The following is a 19134-nucleotide window of genomic DNA, read 5'->3' on the forward strand; positions in this document are numbered from 1 at the left end:
CATGTCCTGAGGCCCCTCCTGGGGTCCTGCAGCCCCTTCCCCATGTCCTGAGGCCCCTCTTGGGGTCCTGCAGCCCCTTCCCCATGTCCTGCAGCCCCTTCCCCATGTCCTGAGGCCCCTCCTGGGGTCCTGCAGCCCCTTCCCCATGTCCTGAGGCCCCTCTTGGGGTCCTGCAGCCCCTTCCCCATGTCCTGAGGCCCCTTCCCCATGTCCTGCAGCCCCTCCTGGGGGTTCTGCAGCCCCTTCCCCCCATTCCCCACACATCTCCCCAGATCCCCTGCCCTGCTCCATCCCACCCCCCCGAACACTCCCTGTTTTTCACGCTCCCCATCCCTCCCAGAATATGCCGAGTTCCTGCACTGCAAATCCAAGAAGTTCACGGATTTCGATGAGGTGCGGCAGGAGATCGAGGCGGAGACCGACCGGGTGACGGGCACCAACAAGGGCATCTCCCCCGTGCCCATCAACCTGCGCGTGTACTCCCCCCACGGTGAGGGCAAAACGGGGAGGAGCCGGGGAAAATCCGGGGCCCTGCGGGAGCCAACGCACCGGGAAGGCCCGGAGGGATCCCCCCCTTCAGCCCGTCCGTGTCCCCCCAGTGCTGAACCTGACCCTGATCGACCTGCCCGGGATCACCAAGGTGCCGGTGGGGGATCAGCCGCAGGACATCGAGTTCCAGATCCGGGACATGATCCTGCAGTTCATCAGCAGGGAGAGCAGCCTGATCCTGGCCGTCACCCCGGCCAACATGGACCTGGCCAACTCGGACGCGCTCAAGATGGCCAAGGAGGTGGATCCGCAGGGTGAGGGGACGGGGAGCGCTTCCTCGGCCTCTTCTTCATCCTCATCCTCCTCCTCCTCCTCCTCCTCATCCTCCTCTCCATTTCGTGGGTCCCTGTTGTGCTGGGCTGGGGTTCATTGGGACCAACCCTTGGCCCCACAGGCCTGAGGATAAAGGGATGGGGAGCGCTTCCTCGTCCTCTTCGTCCTCCTCCTCATCCTCTTCACCCTCCTTCTCCTCATCCTGTTCATCCTCCTCTCCTCATCCTCTTCATCCTCCTCTCCTCATCCTCTTCGTCCTCCTCTCCTCATCCTCTTCGTCCTCCTCCTCCTCATCCTCCTCTCCATTCCGTGGGGTCCCCGTTGTGCTGGGCTGGGGTTCATTGGGACCAACCCTTGGCCCCACAGGCCTGAGGACCATCGGGGTCATCACCAAGCTGGACCTGATGGACGAAGGCACCGACGCCCGGGACGTGCTGGAGAACAAACTGCTGCCCCTCCGGAGAGGTACGGCCTGGCCCGGGTCCCTGCGTGTCCCCCGTGTCCCCTCGGGTCACTCTGTGTATGTCCCCCCTCAGGTCACTCACTGTGTGCCCCCTGGGTCACTCTGTGTGTGCTCTGTGTCCCCTCAGGTCACTCTGTGTGTCCCCCCTCAGGTCACTCACTGTGTGCCCCTTGGGTCACTCTGTGTGTGCCCCTTGGGTCACTCTGTGTGTGCCCTGTGTCCCCTCAGGTCACTCTGTGTGTCCCCCCTCAGGTCACTCACTGTGTGCCCCTTGGGTCACTCTGTGTGTCCCCCCTCAGGTCACTCAGTGTGTGCCCCTCAGGTCACTCTGTGTGTCCCCCCTCAGGTCACTCAGTGTGTGCCCCTCAGGTCACTCTGTGTGTCCCCCATGTCCCCTCAGGTCACTCAGTGTCCCCTGCCCTGTGTCCCTCCCTGGCTCCCCCCGTGTCCCCACTGTCCCCAGTGTCACCGTGTGCCCTCTGGGTGCCACTCCCATGCTGTCCCTGGTGTCCCCAGTGTCCCCTGCCCTGGCTCCCCCCGTGTCCCCAGTGTCCCCAGTGTCACCTTGTGCCCTCTGGGTGCCACTCCCATGCTGTCCCTGGTGTCCCCAGTGTCCCCTGCCCTGGCTCCCCCCATGTCCCCAGTGTCCCCAGTGTCACCGTGTGCCCTCTGGGTGCCACTCCCGTGCTGGCCCCACGCTGTCCCCTGTGTGCCAGGCTACATCGGGGTGGTGAACCGCAGTCAGAAGGACATCGATGGCAAGAAGGACATCAGGGCTGCGCTGGCGGCCGAGCGCAAATTCTTCCTGTCACACCCGGCCTACCGGCACATGGCCGAGCGCATGGGCACGCCGCACCTGCAGAGGGTGCTCAACCAGGTGCGACCGCCCCTTCCTGCCCGGGAGAGGGGAATTTACCGGGTGGGACGGCCCCTTCCTGCCCCTTCCTGCCCGGGAGAGGGGAATTTACCGGGTGGGACGGCCCTTTCCCTTCTGGAAAAGCGGAATTTTACAGGGAGGGCTCCATTCCCACCTGGAAAAGGGGAATTTTCTGAGTGGGGCTCCATTCCCACCTGGAAAAGGGGAATTTTCCGAGTGGGGCTCCATTCCCACCTGGAAAAGCGGAATTTCCCGGATGGGACAGCCCCTTCCCGCTGTGTTCCTGGGTGGAAAAGGGGAATTTTCTATGTGGGACAGTCCCTTCCCACCTGGAAAAGGGGAATTTTCCGGGTGGGTCTCCATTCCTGCTGTGTTCCTGGGTGGGACAGCCCCTTCCTGCCCGTTCCCACCTGGAAAAGCAGAATTTCCAGGTGGGGCTCCATTCCCACCTGGAAAAGGGGAATTTTCCGAGTGGGGCTCCATTCCCACCTGGAAAAGGGGAATTTTCCGAGTGGGGCTCCATTCCCACCTGGAAAAGGGGAATTTTCCGAGTGGGGCTCCATTCCCACCTGGAAAAGGGGAATTTTCCGGTCTCCCATCTCAAGTTGTGCCCGTCCCCCTGCAGCAACTGACCAACCACATCCGGGAGTCGCTGCCCTCGCTGCGCAGCAAGCTGCAGAGCCAGCTGCTGTCCCTGGAGAAGGAGGTGGAGGAGTACAAGAACTTCCGACCCGACGACCCCGCCAGGAAAACCAAAGCCCTGCTGCAGTGGGTGCCCCTCCAGAGGGAATTCCCAGCGGGATTTGCCCTTCCCAGCTGGAAGATGGATGGATGGATGATGGATGGATGGATGGATGGATGATGGATGGATGGATGATGGATGGATGGATGGATGGATGGATGGATGGATGGATGGATGGATGATGGATGGATGGATGGATGATGGATGGATGATGGATGGATGGATGGATGGATGGATGGATGGATGGATGGATGGATGATGGATGGATGGATGGATGATGGATGGATGGATGGATGGATGATGGATGGATGATGGATGATGGATGGATGATGGATGGATGGATGGATGGATGATGGATGGATGGATGGATGATGGATGGATGATGGATGGATGGATGGATGATGGATGGATGGATGATGGATGGATGGATGGATGGATGGATGATGGATGGATGGATGGATGGATGGATGGATGGATGGATGATGGATGGATGGATGGATGATGGATGGATGGATGGATGGATGATGGATGGATGATGGATGATGGATGGATGATGGATGGATGGATGGATGATGGATGGATGGATGGATGATGGATGGATGGATGGATGGATGGATGGATGATGGATGGATGGATGATGGATGGATGGATGGATGGATGGATGATGGATGGATGGATGGATGGATGGATGGATGGATGGATGATGGATGGATGGATGGATGGATGGATGGATGGATGGATGGATGATGGATGGATCCATGGATGGATGGATGATGGATGGATGGATGGATGATGGATGGATCCATGGATGGATGGATGATGGATGGATGGATGGATGGATGGATGATGGATGGATGGATGGATGGATGGATGGATGATGGATGGATGGATGGATGGATGGATCTATGGAATCATGGATGGATGGATGATGGATGGATGGATGATGGATGGATGATGGATGGATGGATGATGGATGGATGATGGATGGATGGATGGATGGATGATGGATGGATGGACGATGGATGGATGGATGGATGGATGGATGGATGGATGGATGGATGGATGGATGGATGGATGGATGATGGATGGATGGATGGATGGATGATGGATGGATGGTGGATGGATGGACGGACGGATGGATGGATGGATGGGGAAAATCTCCTGGCAGCGTGGGCTCTGTGCCTCCCACGCAGAAAAGAACGGGATTTGCGCTTCTCCCACGCCATCTGGAGGAATTGGGGAATTTTTGCTCCCTCATTCCCGGTTTTCTGCCCCAGGATGGTGCAGCAGTTCGGGGTGGACTTTGAGAAGAGGATCGAGGGCTCAGGGGACCAGGTGGACACCCTGGAGCTCTCTGGGGGTGCCAGGATCAACCGGATTTTCCACGAGAGATTCCCCTTTGAGCTCGTCAAGGTGAGCATTGGGGGCTCCCTCTCCCCAGTAAAAATCCCAAAATTTGAGGCAGATAAAACGGAGCAGCCCCTGCCTGGGGAGGCTGCAGGGATGGTGCAGCCTTCTGGTGTGGGTCCCCTGTGGCTGCTGGACAGTGGGACACTCCTGATTCCTGAGTCCTGATTGAGTCCTGATTGAGTCCTGATTGAGTCCTGATTCCTGATTGATTCCTGATTGATTCCTGATTGATTCCTGATTCCTGATTGATTCCTGATTGAGTCCTGATTCCTGATTGATTCCTGATTGATTCCTGATTGATTCCTGATTCCTGACTGATTTCTGATTCCTGATTGATTCCTCATTTCTGATTTTCTATTCCTGATTCTTGATTTATTTCTGATTTTTTGATTCCGGATTCCTGATTGATTCCTGATTTCTGATTCCTGATTTCTGATTGATTCCCAATTCCTTATTTCTGGTTTCTGATTGATTTCTGATTCCTGATTGATTTCTGATTCCTGATTGATTCCTCATTTCTGATTCCTCATTTCTGACTCCTCATTTCTGACTCCTGATTTCTGACTCCTGATTTCTGATTCCTCATTTCTGATTCCTGATTTCTGATTCCTCATTTCTGACTCCTGATTTCTGATTCCTGACTGATTTCTGATTCCTGATTGATTCCTGATTTCTGATTCCTCATTTCTGACTCCTCATTTCTGATTCCCGGTTCCTGGTTTTTAATTCCTGGTTGATTCCCAGTTCCTGATTCCCCCTCCGTTTCCCTGCAGATGGAATTCGACGAGAAGGATCTGAGGCGGGAGATCAGCTACGCCATCAAGAACATCCACGGGGTGAGGCAAGTATCGCTCACAGATCCTTCCCTGGACGCAATTCCCGAGCCAGGCTCCCAGGGAAAGCTGGGAAGGGCTCTCCTGGCGGAGGGATTTCTTCTGCTGAGCAGGAGATTGGTCTCCAGGAGCAGAATTGCTCCCCGGGGTCAGGGAATCCCTCCCTGGGATGGGCTCTGTCCCAGTCCCACCCCAATTCCACCCCAATCCCATCCCAGTCCCATCCCAGTCCCATCCCAGTCCCACCCCAATCCCACCCCAATCCCACCCCAGTCCCATCCCAATCCCATCCCAATCCCATCCCAGTCCCATCCTATCCCAGTCCCATCCCAATCCCATCCCAATCCCATCCCAGTCCCATCCTATCCCAGTCCCATCCCAGTCCCACCCCAATCCCATCCCAATCCCATCCCAGTCCCATCCCAGTCCCATCCCAGTCCCATCCCAGTCCCACCCCAATCCCATCCCAATCCCATCCCAGTCCCATCCCAATCCCATCCCAGTCCCATCCCAATCCCATCCCAATCCCATCCCAATCCCATCCCAATCCCATCCCAATCCCATCCCAATCCCATCCCAATCCCATCCCAGTCCCATCCCAATCCCATCCCAGTCCCATCCCAATCCCATCCCAATCCCACCCCAATCCCATCCCAATCCCACCCCAGTCCCATCCCAGTCCCACCCCAATCCCATCCCAATCCCATCCCAATCCCATCCCAGTCCCATCCCAATCCCATCCCAGTCCCATCCCAATCCCATCCCATCCCAATCCCACCCCAATCCCATCCCATCCCAGTCCCATCCCAATCCCATCCCAGTCCCATCCCAATCCCATCCCATCCCAGTCCCATCCCAGTCCCACCCCAATCCCATCCCAGTCCCATCCCAATCCCATCCCAGTCCCATCCCAATCCCATCCCAATCCCATCCCAATCCCATCCCAGTCCCATCCCAGTCCCATCCCAGTCCCATCCCAATCCCATCCCAATCCCATCCCAGTCCCACCCCAATCCCATCCCAATCCCATCCCATCCCAATCCCATCCCAATCCCATCCCAGTCCCATCCCAATCCCACCCCAGTCCCATCCCAGTCCCATCCCAATCCCATCCCAGTCCCACCCCAATCCCATCCCAATCCCATCCCATCCCATCCCATCCCAATCCCATCCCAATCCCATCCCAATCCCACCCCAGTCCCATCCCAATCCCATCCCAATCCCAATCCCGCTTTTCCCTCTCCCTGCCCTCCAGGACGGGGCTGTTCACACCAGACCTGGCCTTCGAGGCCATCGTGAAGAAGCAGGTGGTGAAGCTGAAGGAGCCGTGCCTGAAATGCGTGGACTTGGTGATCCAGGAGCTCATCAACACCGTGCGCCAGTGCACCAGTAAGGTACTGGTCAGCCCAGTAACACCAGTAACACCAGTAACACCAGTGAGGGACTGGTCAGCCCAGTAACACCAGTGAGGGACTGGTCAGCCCAGTAACACCAGTAACACCAGTGAGGGACTGGTCAGCCCAGTAACACCAGTGAGGTACTGGTCAGCCCAGTAACACCAGTAACACCAGTAAGGTACTGGTCAGCCCAGTAACACCAGTAACACCAGTGAGGGACTGGTCAGCCCAGTAACACCAGTAACACCAGTGAGGGACTGGTCAGCCCAGTAACACCAGTAACACCAGTGAGGGACTGGTCAGCCCAGTAACACCAGTAACACCAGTGAGGGACTGGTCAGCCCAGTAACACCAGTAACACCAGTGAGGGACTGGTCAGCCCAGTAACACCAGTAACACCAGTGAGGGACTGGTCAGCCCAGTAACACCAGTAAGGTACTGGTCAGCCCAGTAACACCAGTGAGGGACTGGTCAGCCCAGTAACACCAGTAACACCAGTGAGGGACTGGTCAGCCCAGTGTCACCAGTAACACCAGTGAGGGACTGGTCAGCCCAGTAACACCAGTAACACCAGTGAGGGACTGGTCAGCCCAGTAACACCAGTAACACCAGTAAGGTACTGGTCAGCCCAGTAACACCAGTGAGGGACTGGTCAGCCCAGTAACACCAGTAACACCAGTGAGGGACTGGTCAGGCCCGTGGTGGGGTTTGGTGGGGTTTGATGGACTTTGGTGGGGTTTGATGGGGTTTGCTGGGGTTTGATGGAGTTTGACGGGGAGTGGTGGAATTTGGTGAGGTTTGGTGAGGTTTGGCAGGGTTTGGTGGGGGTTTGGTGGGGTTTGATGGAGTTTGGTGGGATTTGGGTGGGGTTTGTCGGGGTTTGGTGTGGTTTGGTGTGGTTTGCTGGGGTTTGATGGAGTTTGATGGGACTTGGTGGGATTTGGGTGGGGTTTGATGGGGAGTGGTGGGGATTGGTGAGGTTTGACAGGGTTTGGCAGGGTTTGGTGGGGGTTTGGTGGGGTTTGATGGAGTTTGATGGAATTTGGTGGGGATTGGTGAAGTTTGGCAGGGTTTGGCAGGGTTTGGTGAGGTTTGGCAGGGTTTGGCAGGGTTTGGCAGGGTTTGGTGGGGTTTGGTGGGGTTTGGCAGGGTTTGGCAGGGTTTGGTGGGGGTTTGGTGGGGTTTGATGGAGTTTGATGGGGAGTGGTGAGGTTTGGCAGGGTTTGGTGTGGTTTGGCACCCAACCCTACCTCCACCCCACCTCTCTCCCCTGCCTCCATCCCACCCCTTCTTCCCGACCCTGTTTCCCTGGTTTCCAGCTGGGCTCGTACCCCAGGCTGCGGGAGGAGACCGAGCGCATCGTCACCACCCACATCCGGGAGCGGGAGGGCAAAACCAAGGACCAGGTCAGCCCCAGCACCCCCAGAGTGGGAATCCCCCTCAAAATCCCATTTTCCCCCCTTTTCCCTGACTCCTGGCTCCCCCAGATCCTGCTGCTCATCGACATCGAGCTCTCCTACATCAACACCAACCACGAGGATTTCATCGGCTTTGCCAAGTGAGTCCTTGCCCGGGGGGGACCATTCCCACACGGCCCCGGGGGCTGTGCTGTCCTTGTGGGGGACACCGGCGTCCCCCACATCCTCCAGCACCGATCCCCTCAGCTTTGGGCTCTGGGAAAGGGGCTGGGAGGAGCTCCAGCCTCGGGAATTTGGATGGTTTGGGCTGCTGGACCCATCCTGGAGCTGTCCCAGAGCAGGAATTGCTCCCTGTCCCCTCTGTCCCTCCTCATCCTCTCCCCTGCCAGGGGCAGGGCTCTCCTGACACCTTCCCTTGACTCCTCCTGGTGTTCTCCAGCCCCAAACCTCCGGGAAGCTCCCAGACTCCAGCTCGGGGTGCCTGGAGCCCACCCTGCCCCTGCCCCTTCCATTCCCACCCTTCTCCTCCTCCTCCTCCTCCTCCTCCTCCTCCTCCTCCTCCTCCTGTTTTTGTTTTTTTTCTCTCTTTTCCCCCTTTTTTCTCTCTTTCCTCTCGGGTCACACTCCCTGCTCTCTGCCGTTTCCCCCCGGATCCATCACCTCTCTCTGTCTCTGGACTCTCCTGCTCCTCTCCTGCCCCAGCTGTTTCACTGAGCAGCACGTGGCCACCGGGTGGGTACCGGGGCAGCTCCCCCTGCCCAGGGCACCCGGCAGCTTCCGGGGGGCTGGGGGGGCTGGGGGGGCTCCCCTTGGCCGGGGGGTCCCGGAGCTTCTCCTTGGAATTGGGATCCTGGAGCTTCTCCTCGGGTTTGGGATCCCGGAGCTTCTCCTTGGAATTGGGATCCCGGAGCTTCTCCTTGGAATTGGGATCCCAGAGCTTCTCCTTGGAATTGGGATCCTGGAGCTTCTCCTCGGGTTTGGGATCCCGGAGCTTCTCCTTGGGTTTGGGATCCCAGAGCTTCTCCTCGGGATTGGGATCCCGGAGCTTCTCCTTGGGTTTGGGATCCTGGAGCTTCTCCTTGGGTTTGGGATCCTGGAGCTTCTCCTTGGAATTGGGATCCCGGAGCTTCTCCTTGGGTTTGGGATCCCAGAGCTTCTCCTTGGAATTGGGATCCCAGAGCTTCTCCCAGTTCAGCCTTGGGTTTGGGATCCTGGAGCTTCTCCTTGGAATTGGGATCCTGGAGCTTCTCCTCGGGTTTGGGATCCTGGAGCTTTTCCTTGGGTTTGGGATCCTGGAGCTTCTCCTTGGGTTTGGGATCCTGGAGCTTTTCCTTGGGTTTGGGATCCTGGAGCTTCTCCTTGGGTTTGGGATCCCGGAGCTTCTCCTTGGGTTTGGGATCCTGGAGCTTCTCCTTGGGTTTGGGATCCTGGAGCTTTTCCTTGGGTTTGGGATCCTGGAGCTTCTCCTCGGGTTTGGGATCCTGGAGCTTCTCCTCACGTTTGGGATCCTGGAGCTTCTCCTCCCAGCTCATCTGGAGCTCCCCCAGCTCAGCCCTGCCCAGGGATCTGGGAGGAGCTGTTGGGATCGGGGCAGGCAGGGAGGGCTCCCCAGACCCCCCCGGATCCCCCAGATCCCCCGGACCCCCCGAATCCCAGCGCTGCCCTTTCCCAGGGGTGGGATCCCCCCATTCCCGGTGGGATTCTAACGCATTTCCCGGATTTTGTTCCCGCTCCCGACTAACGGTTCCGCCCCTCGTGCTCAGGAGAGACAGGTAGCTCTTCCCTCTGGTGCAGGTAATGCTGAATCCCAGTCCTGACCCCTCCCAGGGGGAATTATTGGGTGTTTCTGGAAGCTCCTGGTTCTCGGTGGTCGGGATTCCCTCGGGAATCTGCAGCCTCCTCCCCCTGGAGTCCTGGGAGTGCCCACCCCGAGGAGGAGACCCCGGTGTCCCATCCCCGCTCTGTCCTGGGCAAACCTCGGGAAGAACCTCGGGAAGGGGCTCTGGAATTCCACCCTTCGGATCGGCTCCTCCCCTCGCTCACCTTCCTCTTCCTCACCTCAACACCTGATTTTCTTTCCCCTTTTTCCAGCGCCCAGCAGCGGAACACTCAGACCAACAAGAAGAGAGCGATCCCAAACCAGGTACAGCCAGAAGCTCCTGGAATTCCTGCTCTTCCTCCTCCTCCTCCTCCTCCTCCTGCTCTGAGCCCGGCAGGGGCAGCCGAGCCCCGTCCATAGACACTGACAGCCAAGGGCTTGGGCGTGGGAAAGCAGAGTGGGAGCAGAATTCCTGCCCGAAAACAGCAGGATTGGGGACAAAACGGGCGGGAGGTGCAGCCCTGGAGAGGGGGGTGAGGGACTGGGAACCGGGAGGACCCCGGGGTGTCCCAGGAGGACCCCGGGGTGCCCCAAGATGACCCTGGGATGTCCCAAGATGACACTGGGGTATCCTGGGATGACCCTGGGGTGTCCCAGGAGGACCCCGGGGTGTCCCAAGATGACCCTGGGGTGCCCCAAGATGACACTGGGGTATCCTGGGATGACCCTGGGGTGTTCCAGGAGGGCCCTGGGGTGTTCCAGGAGGATCCTGGGGTGTCCCAGCGTGTCCCAGGAGGATCCTGGGGTGTCCCCAGAGCACCCCGGGGTGCCCCAAGATGACACTGGGATGTCCCAAGATGATACTGGGGTATCCTGGGATGACCCTGGGGTGTCCCAGGAGAACCCCAGGGTGTCCCAGCGTGTCCCCAGAGCACCCCGGGGTGTCCCAGGATGACCCCGGGCTGTCCCCACAGCACCCCAGGGTGTCCCAGGATGACCCCGGGGTGTCCCAGGATGACCCCAGGGTGTCCCAGGATGACCCCAGGGTGTCCCCAGAGCACCCCGGGGTGTCCCCAGAGCACCCCAGGGTGTCCCAGGATGACCCCAGGGTGTCCCCAGAGCACCCCAGGGTGTCCCCAGCGCACCCCGGGCTGTCCCAGGATGACCCCAGGGTGTCCCAGGATGACCCCAGGGTGTCCCCACAGCACCCCAGGGTGTCCCCAGAGCACCCCAGGGTGTCCCCAGAGCACCCCGGGCTGTCCCCTCCGCCGTGTCCCCCCAGCCCCGCTCCCAGGGGATGTTGGGCTGAGCAGGGGCGGCCGTGCCCCCTCCCCGGCCCTCGCTCCCTCCGGAAGCCGCTCCGAGGGATTAACGCTGGGAATGATCATTAATAGCATGTAACGGGTTTTCTTCTGCTGTTTTTCCGCTTTTTCCTCCCTTTTTTTTTTTGTTTTTTTTTGTTTTTTGTGCTTCCCGCTCTCTCCCTCTCCTGTCATTCCCTTCCCTGTCCCATCTCCTTTTCCTGCCTTTTTTTTTTTTATTTTTGTGTGTGTGTGTGTGTTTTTCCCCCCTTAATTTTGCACGCCCAAAGGGGGAGATCCTGGTAAGTACCACGGAGCGGGATCGTGCTGGGACAGCACCCGGCCCTGCCAGGAGCAGCGTCCCAAAAACCCCCGAAAATACCCCAAAAAGCGCCGGGAGGGAGCAGCCGGGGGGAATCTGGGTTTGTCCCCCCGTGCCCATTCCAGGGCCTTTGGGGTGACCCTGGCCCATGCCAGGGAATGCCTCGTGCTGGGATTCCCAAACTTTGGGAGGCAGGAGGCCAAAATCTTTCTGATTCAGCCCAAAATCTTTCTGATTCGGCCCAAAATCTTTCTGATTCAGCCCAAAATCTTTCTGATTCAGCCCAAAATCTTTCTGATTCAGCCCAAAATCTTTCTGATTCGGCCCAAAACATCTGGGGGGTGGGGGGGGGGGGGGTGAGATTTCCTCAATTCCTTTGGGAACAAACAGAGGGAAGGGCTGGGAGTTCATTTCTCCCCCCAAATTCCCTTTTTTTTTTGTTGTTTTTTGGAGGGATTTGGGGTTCAGCCCTGCCCCGATTCCCGGAATTCCCAACCCGGCTGCTCCAAGCCCACGGAGCTCCTCCCTCCTGGGCCAGAATTCCCTGCGGGGTCCCAATCCCACTGCTCCCCCCTGACCCCGTCACTGCTTTGGGAACGTGGGAGTGTCTGAGAGCGAATCCTTCCCAGCCCCACTCCGGGGTTTACGTCCCCCTGGGCAGGGAAAACCAGGAGAATGGGATACGGCTCTGGATGCGGCTGGAATGGCAGAGCCGGGGGCACTGAAATGTCTCGGTCTCCCAAAATTTCATTCCTGGCGGATCCAGGAGGGTTTGTGCCTCCCGTTCCGTGGATCCCCATGGCAGACCCGGCCCTTTCCCGGCTCTTCAGACGCTCCCACTTCCTCTGGAAGTTCCTGGGATCCCCCGGAGCTCCGGGCGGGGCCGTTCCCTCCCTCATTCCCTGCGGGAAGGGCGGAGAGCTGGGAATCGGGGATGGGGGGGCCCCAAAACCATCCCTGTTTTCACCAGAATCCGTCGGTTTTAAAGGAACTTCCTCCCCCCTGCTCCTGCTCCTGCTCCTGGGCCGTTCCCGGAGGCTCCTGCACAGACCCTCTCCCTTTTCCGTGGAACCCCTCAAAGTTCCCCCCTCTCCCACTCCCTGCTCCCAAGGCAAATCCCCTTTTTCCTTTCAGCCCCTTTTCCTCACCATCCCATTTCCCGATTTCCCCCATTTCCCACCCCTCTGGCTTTGCTCCCGTCCCTTTCCCGCTGCGCGTTCCCCATCCCTCACCCTCCCTCTGCCCCCTTCGCACCCCAGTTCCTTTAAAACCCGCTCGGATCCAACCCCAGGCTGGTTCCCAGTTGGGAACGGGGGCTCTGGGAGGTGAAATGGAAATTCCTGGGAATTCCCGGCAATTCCGGGGCTCTGGGAGGTGAAATCGAAATTCCTGGGAATTCTGGGGCTCTGGGAGGTGAATCCCCCTCCCCACAATTCCTGGCTCTCCGTCCTTCCCCTGCCCTGTGTGCGTCTAACCGGGCTCCATTTGTGTCTAACCGGGCTCTGTGTGTGTCTAACCGGGCTCTGTGTGTGTCTAACCGGGCTCCATTTGTGTCTAACCGGGCTCTGTGTGTTTCTAACCGGGCTCCATTTGTGTCTAACCGGGCTCTGTGTGTGTCTAACCGGGCTCTGTGTGTGTCTAACCGGGCTCCATTTGTGTCTAACCGGGCTCTGTGTGTGTCTAACCCAGCTCTGTGTGTGTCTAACCGGGCTCCATTTGTGTCTAACCGGGCTCTGTGTGTGTCTAACCGGGCTCCATTTGTGTCTAACCGGGCTCTGTGTGTGTCTAACCGGGCTCTGTGTGTGTCTAACCGGGCTCCATTTGTGTCTAACCGGGCTCTGTGTGTGTCTAACCGGGCTCTGTGTGTGTCTAACCGGGCTCCATTTGTGTCTAACCGGGCTCTGTGTGTTTCTAACCGGGCTCCATTTGTGTCTAACCGGGCTCTGTGTGTGTCTAACCGGGCTCTGTGTGTGTCTAACCGGGCTCTGTGTGTGTCTAACCGGGCTCCATTTGTGTCTAACCGGGCTCTGTGTGTGTCTAACCGGGCTCCATTTGTGTCTAACCGGGCTCTGTGTGTGTCTAACCGGGCTCTGTGTGTGTCTAACCGGGCTCTGTGTGTGTCTAACCGGGCTCTGTGTGTGTCTAACCGGGCTCCATTTGTGTCTAACCGGGCTCTGTGTGTGTCTAACCGGGCTCTGTGTGTCTCTAACCGGGCTCCATTTGTGTCTAACCAGGCTCTGTGTGTGTCTAACCGGGCTCTGTGTGTGTCTAACCGGGCTCTGTGTGTTTCTAACCGGGCTCTGCCCCTGCCCGGGGCTGCTCCTGCTCCGGCCGCGCTTCCCGCTGAGCCCCGGCACTAACCCGGGATGGGCTGGGATAGCCCGGGATAGGCTGGGATAGCTCAGGATGGGCTGGGATAGCCCCGGGTGGCGCAGCTGGGACCCGGCATGGGCTGGGATGGCTCCGGGATCTCTGTGGGATCGCTGTGGGGTCACTGCCAGATCCCACTGTGGGATCCAGCTTTGGGATCACTGTGGGATCACTGGGCTCCAGCTGCGGGCTCCAGCTGTGGATCCAGCTGTGGAATCCAGCTTTGGGGTCACTGTGGGATAATTGGGCTCCAGCTGTGGGCTCCAGCTGTGGATCCAGCAGTGGGATCCAGCTTTGGGATCACGGTGGGATAATTGGGATCCAGCTGCGGGCTCCAGCTGTGGGATCACGGTGGGATAACTGGGATCCAGCTGCGGGATCCAGCTGCAGGCTCCAGCTGTGGATCCAGCTGTGGAATCCAGCTTTGCGGTCACTGTGGGATAATTGGGATCCAGCTGTGAGCTCCAGCTGTGGATCCAGCTTTGGGCTCCAGCTGCGGGCTCCAGCTGTGGATCCAGCTGTGGGCTCCAGCTGTGGGATCACGGTGGGATAACTGGGATCCAGCTGTGGATCCAGCTGCGGGCTCCAGCTGCGGGATCCAGCTGTGGGATCACTGTGGGATAATTGGGCTCCAGCTGTGGATCCAGCTGCGGGCTCCAGCTGTGGAATCCAGCTTTGGGATCACGGTGGGATAATTGGGCTCCAGCTGCGGGCTCCAGCTGTGGGATCCAGCTTTGGGCTCCAGCTGCGGGCTCCAGCTGTGGAATCCAGCTTTGGGATCACGGTGGGATAATTGGGCTCCAGCTGCGGGCTCCAGCTGTGGGATCCAGCTTTGGGATCACTGTGGGATCACTGGGCTCCAGCTGTGGGATCACTGTTGGATCCAGCTTTGGGATCACCGTGGGATAATTGGGATCCAGCTTTGGGCTCCAGCTGCGGGCTCCAGCTGTAGCTCCAGCTGTGGCTCCAGCTGTGACCGGTCCCTCCCCGCCCCGGGTGCCGCAGGTGATCCGCCGGGGCTGGCTCACCATCAACAACATCAGCATCATGAAGGGCGGCTCCAAGGAGTACTGGTTCGTGCTCACGGCCGAGTCGCTCTCCTGGTACAAGGACGAGGAGGTACGGCCGGGAGAGCGGGGAAAATCTGGGGTTCCAGAGGGGGGAAAACGGGGAAAACGGGGAAAATCTGGGGTTCTGGGGGGAAAAAACGGGGAAAATCTGGGGTTCCAGAGGGAAAAAATGGGGAAAATCCGCGATTCCTGGAGCTCTGAAGGGGAAAAAAAATGGGATGTGGGGAGGGAATCTGGGATTCCTGGGAGGAGGATCCTTGGGATGGGGATCCGATCCCGAATTCCAGCAGGGAATGCCGGGCCTGGGAGCTGAGTTGGGCTCCTGGTCCCATCGGGGTGACCCCGATTCCCTCCCTCGCTGGGTTTCGGGGTGCTGCAGACCCCCCCTCATTCCCAGAGCTCTCTCAGACCCCCCCTCATTCCCAGGGCTGTTCCAGACCCCCCCTCATTCCCAGGGCTGTTCCAGACCCCCCCTCATTCCCAGGGCTGTTCAGACCCCCCCTCATTCCCAGGGCTGTTCCAGACCCCCCCTCATTCCCAGGGCTCTCAGACCCCCCCTCATTCCCAGAGCTCTCAGACCCCCCCTCATTCCCAGGGCTCTCTCAGACCCCCCCTCATTCCCAGGGCTGTTCCAGACCCCCCCTCATTCCCAGGGCTGTTCCAGACCCCCCCTCATTCCCAGGGCTCTCAGACCCCCCCTCATTCCCAGGGCTGTTCCAGACCCCCCCCTCATTCCCAGGGCTCTCTCAGACCCCCCCTCATTCCCAGAGCTCTCTCAGACCCCCCCTCATTCCCAGGGCTCTCTCAGACCCCCCCTCATCCCCAGGGCTCTCTCAGCCCCTCCCTGGAGGTTTTGGCTTTCCCAGCCTTTCCTTTCCTCCCCCGGTGTCACCGGGACCTGGGGGGGCCCTTCCCGGGCTCGGGGGGGCTCTGGAGGGGCCGGAGCCCGCGCAGGCTCAGGGAAGGACGCACGGACGCAGCGTTTTTTATTTCCCGGGAGTCTCCAGAGCCCAGCCCGCGTTTCCTTTGTTCCTCCGGCCTCTTCCAGGCCGAGTCAAACCCTGCAGCCCCCCCAGACCCCCCCAAATTCCCCCCCGCACCCCCCTCGGAGCCCTCCCGGTTTCCTGCGGGGCCTCTCCAGGGGGAAGGAAGGAGCAGGAGCAGCCTGGGGATGAATGAGGCTCTGTGTGCCCTCATCCCGCCGGCCCCGAGCGGCCCGGAGCCCCCAGGCCCCAAAAACCGGGGATAGCGACAGGGCAGGGACCCCGATCCCCAAAAACCGGGGATAGCGACAGGGCAGGGACCCCGATGCCCAAAAACCGGGGATAGCGAGAGGGTACAGAGCCCTGATCCCCAAAAACTGGGGATAGCGAGAGGGTACAGAGCCCTGATCCCCAAAAACCGGGGATAGCGACAGGGCAGGGACCCCCCAATCCCCAAAAACCGGGGATAGCGACAGGGCAGGGACCCCCCAATCCCCAAAAACCGGGGATAGTGACAGGGCACGGACCCCCCAATCCCCAAAAACCGGGGATAGCAACAGGGCATGGACCCTGATCCCCAAAAACCGGGGATAGCGAGAGGGTACAGAGCCCTGATCCCCAAAAACTGGGGGTAGTGACAGGGCACGGACCCCAATCCCCAAAAACCAGGGATACTGACAGGGTACAGAGCCCAATCCCCAAAAACCGGGGATAGCAACAGGGCAGGGACCCTGATCCCCAAAAACCGGGGATACTGAGAGGGTACAGAGCCCTGATCCCCAAAAACCGGGGATACTGAGAGGGCACGGACCCCAGTTGCCCTGGGGAAAGGGCAATTCCCAAAAAGGGGCAATTCCTGGGAAGGGAAGGGGGCAATTCCTGGGAAAAGGGGCGATTCCTGGGAAGGGGAAGGGGAAGGGGAAGGGAAGGGAAGGGAAGGGAAGGGAAGGGAAGGGAAGGGAAGGGAAGGGAAGGGAAGGGAAGGGAAGGGAAGGGAAGGGAAGGGAAGGGAAGGGAAGGGAAGGGGGCAATTCCCAGGAAAGGTTCCCCGGAAAGGGGCGATTCCCAGGAAGGGATAATTCCCAAAAAGGGGGAATTCCCGGGAAAGGAGAGGTTCCCAAAAAGGGGCAATTCCCAGGAAAAGGATGATTCCCAAAAAGGGGGAATTCCCAGGAAAGGGATAATTCCCAAAAAGGGGCAATTCCCAGGAAAGGGATAATTCCCAAAAAGGAGGAGTTCCCGGGAAAGGGATAATTCCCAAAATTGGGGAGTTCCCAGGAAAGGAGAGGTTCCCAAAAAGGGGGAATTCCCTGGAAAGGGATGATTCCCAAAAAGGGGGAGTTCCCAGAAAAAGGATGATTCCCAAAAAGGGGCAATTCCCGGGAAAGGGATAATTCCCAAAAAGGGGCAATTCCCGGGAAAGGGATAATTCCCAAAAAGGAGGAGTTCCCAGGAAAGGGATAATTCCCAAAAAGGGGGAGTTCCCAGGAAAGGGATAATTCCCAAAAAGGAGGAATTCCCAGGAAAGGGATAATTCCCAAAAAGGGGGAGTTCCCAGGAAAGGGATAATTCCCAAAAAGGGGGAGTTCCCAGGAAAGGGATAATTCCCAAAAAGGAGGAGTTCCCGGGAAAGGGATAATTCCCAAAAAGGGGGAGTTCCCAGGAAAGGGATAATTCCCAAAAAGGGGCAATTCCCAGGAAGGGAGAGGTTCCCACTCACCTGGGGCAGCCCCGCGCGCGGCGCCGCCCGCGCCGGCGTAACCAATGTGCAGACTACTGTACATCCCTTCCCACCTGAACAGGTAGTCTGAACACTGGGAACGCCGGCCCGGCTCTCCCCGTCCGTGCCCCCATTTGGGGGGGTCCTGGGCTGGTTTTTGGGGTGGGGGGTGTGGAGGTGTCGCTGTCTCGGGGCCGTGGCTTTGTCTGCTCCTGACGTGGCAGCGAATCCCAAATCCCGGCCGGAGGAGCTCTGCGGGTTTGTCAGGAAATCGTGTGGGGAAGGGGCCGGCCCCGGGTTCGTGGCCTCTCCACAAAGGCCAACGTCACTTTTTGGGACCATCTGGAGACAGAAGTGGAGCTGGAGCTGCTCCTAAACAATTCCAGATGTTTCTCTGCCGTTCCGGCGGGGCCCCGGCTGGAAGCGGCGCCCGCGGCCGCGTTCCCGGGGAGCTGGGCTGGAGCAGGGCGGGCCCCAACCCCATCCCAGATCCCAGGGCAGCCCCCACGGGGACCCCCGACCCCTCCCAGAGCAGTTCCCCACCCCAGGCTCCGCAGGACGAGCTGGGGATCTCGCCCCGCGCCTTTTCCAGCGGGAATTCGGGGTCCGCAGCTCCCAAAGCCGGGGTTTGCTCCCCCTCCTTGGCCTCCAGGAGCCTCATGCCCGCTTTCCTCTCGCCCCCTTTGCCAGGAGAAGGAGAAGAAGTACATGCTGCCTCTGGACAACCTGAAAATCAGGGACGTGGAGAAGGGATTCATGTCCACCAAACACATCTTCGCCATCTTCAACACGGAGCAGAGGTGGGCAGCGCTCAGGGGTTTTCCCTTCCCTCGCTCCCGGAGAGCCTGGGGGGTTTCTCCCGCGTCCCCAGCGGGATCCCCGCGGGATCTGGGGCTCCCCTGAGCCCCGGGGCCTGCTCCCCTTGTGCAGGAACGTGTACAAGGACCTGCGGCAGATCGAGCTGGCCTGCGACTCGCAGGAGGACGTGGACAGCTGGAAGGCCTCGTTCCTGCGGGCTGGGGTCTACCCTGAGAAGGACCAGGTGGGGCTGAGCCCCCGGGGCTGGCAGCAGCCAGGGGCACCCCAGGGCACTCTGGGGATGGAGGATGAGAGCCCCGGGGTGCTGCTGGGGGGGATCCCGGGGGTGCCGGGCTGTGGAGTGACCCCGGGGTGGGAACGGGGCTGGGAACGGGGCTGGGAATGGGAACGGGCTCTGGAATGGGAATGGGGCTGGGAACAGGCTCTGGAATAACCCCAGGATGGGAATGGGGCTGGGAACGGGGCTGGGAACGGGGCTGGGAATGGGAACGGGGCTGGGAATGGGAACGGGGCTGGGAACGGGCTCTGGAATAACCCCAGGATGGGAACGGGGCTGGGAATGGGGCTGGGAACGGGGCTGGGAATGGGAACGGGTCTGGGAACAGACTCTGGAATGGGAATGGGGCAGGGAACGGGCTCTGGAATGGGAATGGGGCAGGGAACGGGCTCTGGAATGGGAATGGGGCAGGGAACAGGCTCTGGAATGGGAATGGAGCTGGGAACGGGCTCTGGAATGGGAATGGGGCAGGGAACGGGGCTGGAATGGGA

General features: G+C 59.5%; 1 protein-coding gene across 5 annotated transcripts in view; it reads left to right on the forward strand.

The window, feature by feature from the left end:
* The window catches only part of DNM2 (dynamin 2), a 32571-nt gene that overhangs the window by 6086 nt on the left and 7351 nt on the right, over positions 1–19134 (forward strand). For 2 of the 5 annotated variants that reach the window (XM_036400081.2, XM_036400083.2), the window contains exons 3-18: positions 341–490; positions 600–803; positions 1189–1287; positions 2002–2162; positions 2788–2930; positions 4182–4317; positions 5088–5155; positions 6403–6541; positions 7864–7950; positions 8032–8102; positions 8665–8694; positions 10054–10105; positions 11373–11384; positions 14780–14893; positions 18238–18347; positions 18478–18589. In XM_036400081.2, the coding sequence (XP_036255974.1) occupies positions 341–490; positions 600–803; positions 1189–1287; positions 2002–2162; positions 2788–2930; positions 4182–4317; positions 5088–5155; positions 6403–6541; positions 7864–7950; positions 8032–8102; positions 8665–8694; positions 10054–10105; positions 11373–11384; positions 14780–14893; positions 18238–18347; positions 18478–18589 (1688 nt within the window). The remainder of the gene's footprint in view (positions 1–340; positions 491–599; positions 804–1188; positions 1288–2001; positions 2163–2787; positions 2931–4181; positions 4318–5087; positions 5156–6402; positions 6542–7863; positions 7951–8031; positions 8103–8664; positions 8695–10053; positions 10106–11372; positions 11385–14779; positions 14894–18237; positions 18348–18477; positions 18590–19134) is intronic. The other 3 variants (XM_036400082.2, XM_036400085.2, XM_054518147.1) reach the window with 2 other exon arrangements.

This window comes from Molothrus ater, chromosome 36 (genome assembly GCF_012460135.2).
Source record: "Molothrus ater isolate BHLD 08-10-18 breed brown headed cowbird chromosome 36, BPBGC_Mater_1.1, whole genome shotgun sequence".
NCBI classification, from domain to species: domain Eukaryota; kingdom Metazoa; phylum Chordata; class Aves; order Passeriformes; family Icteridae; genus Molothrus; species Molothrus ater.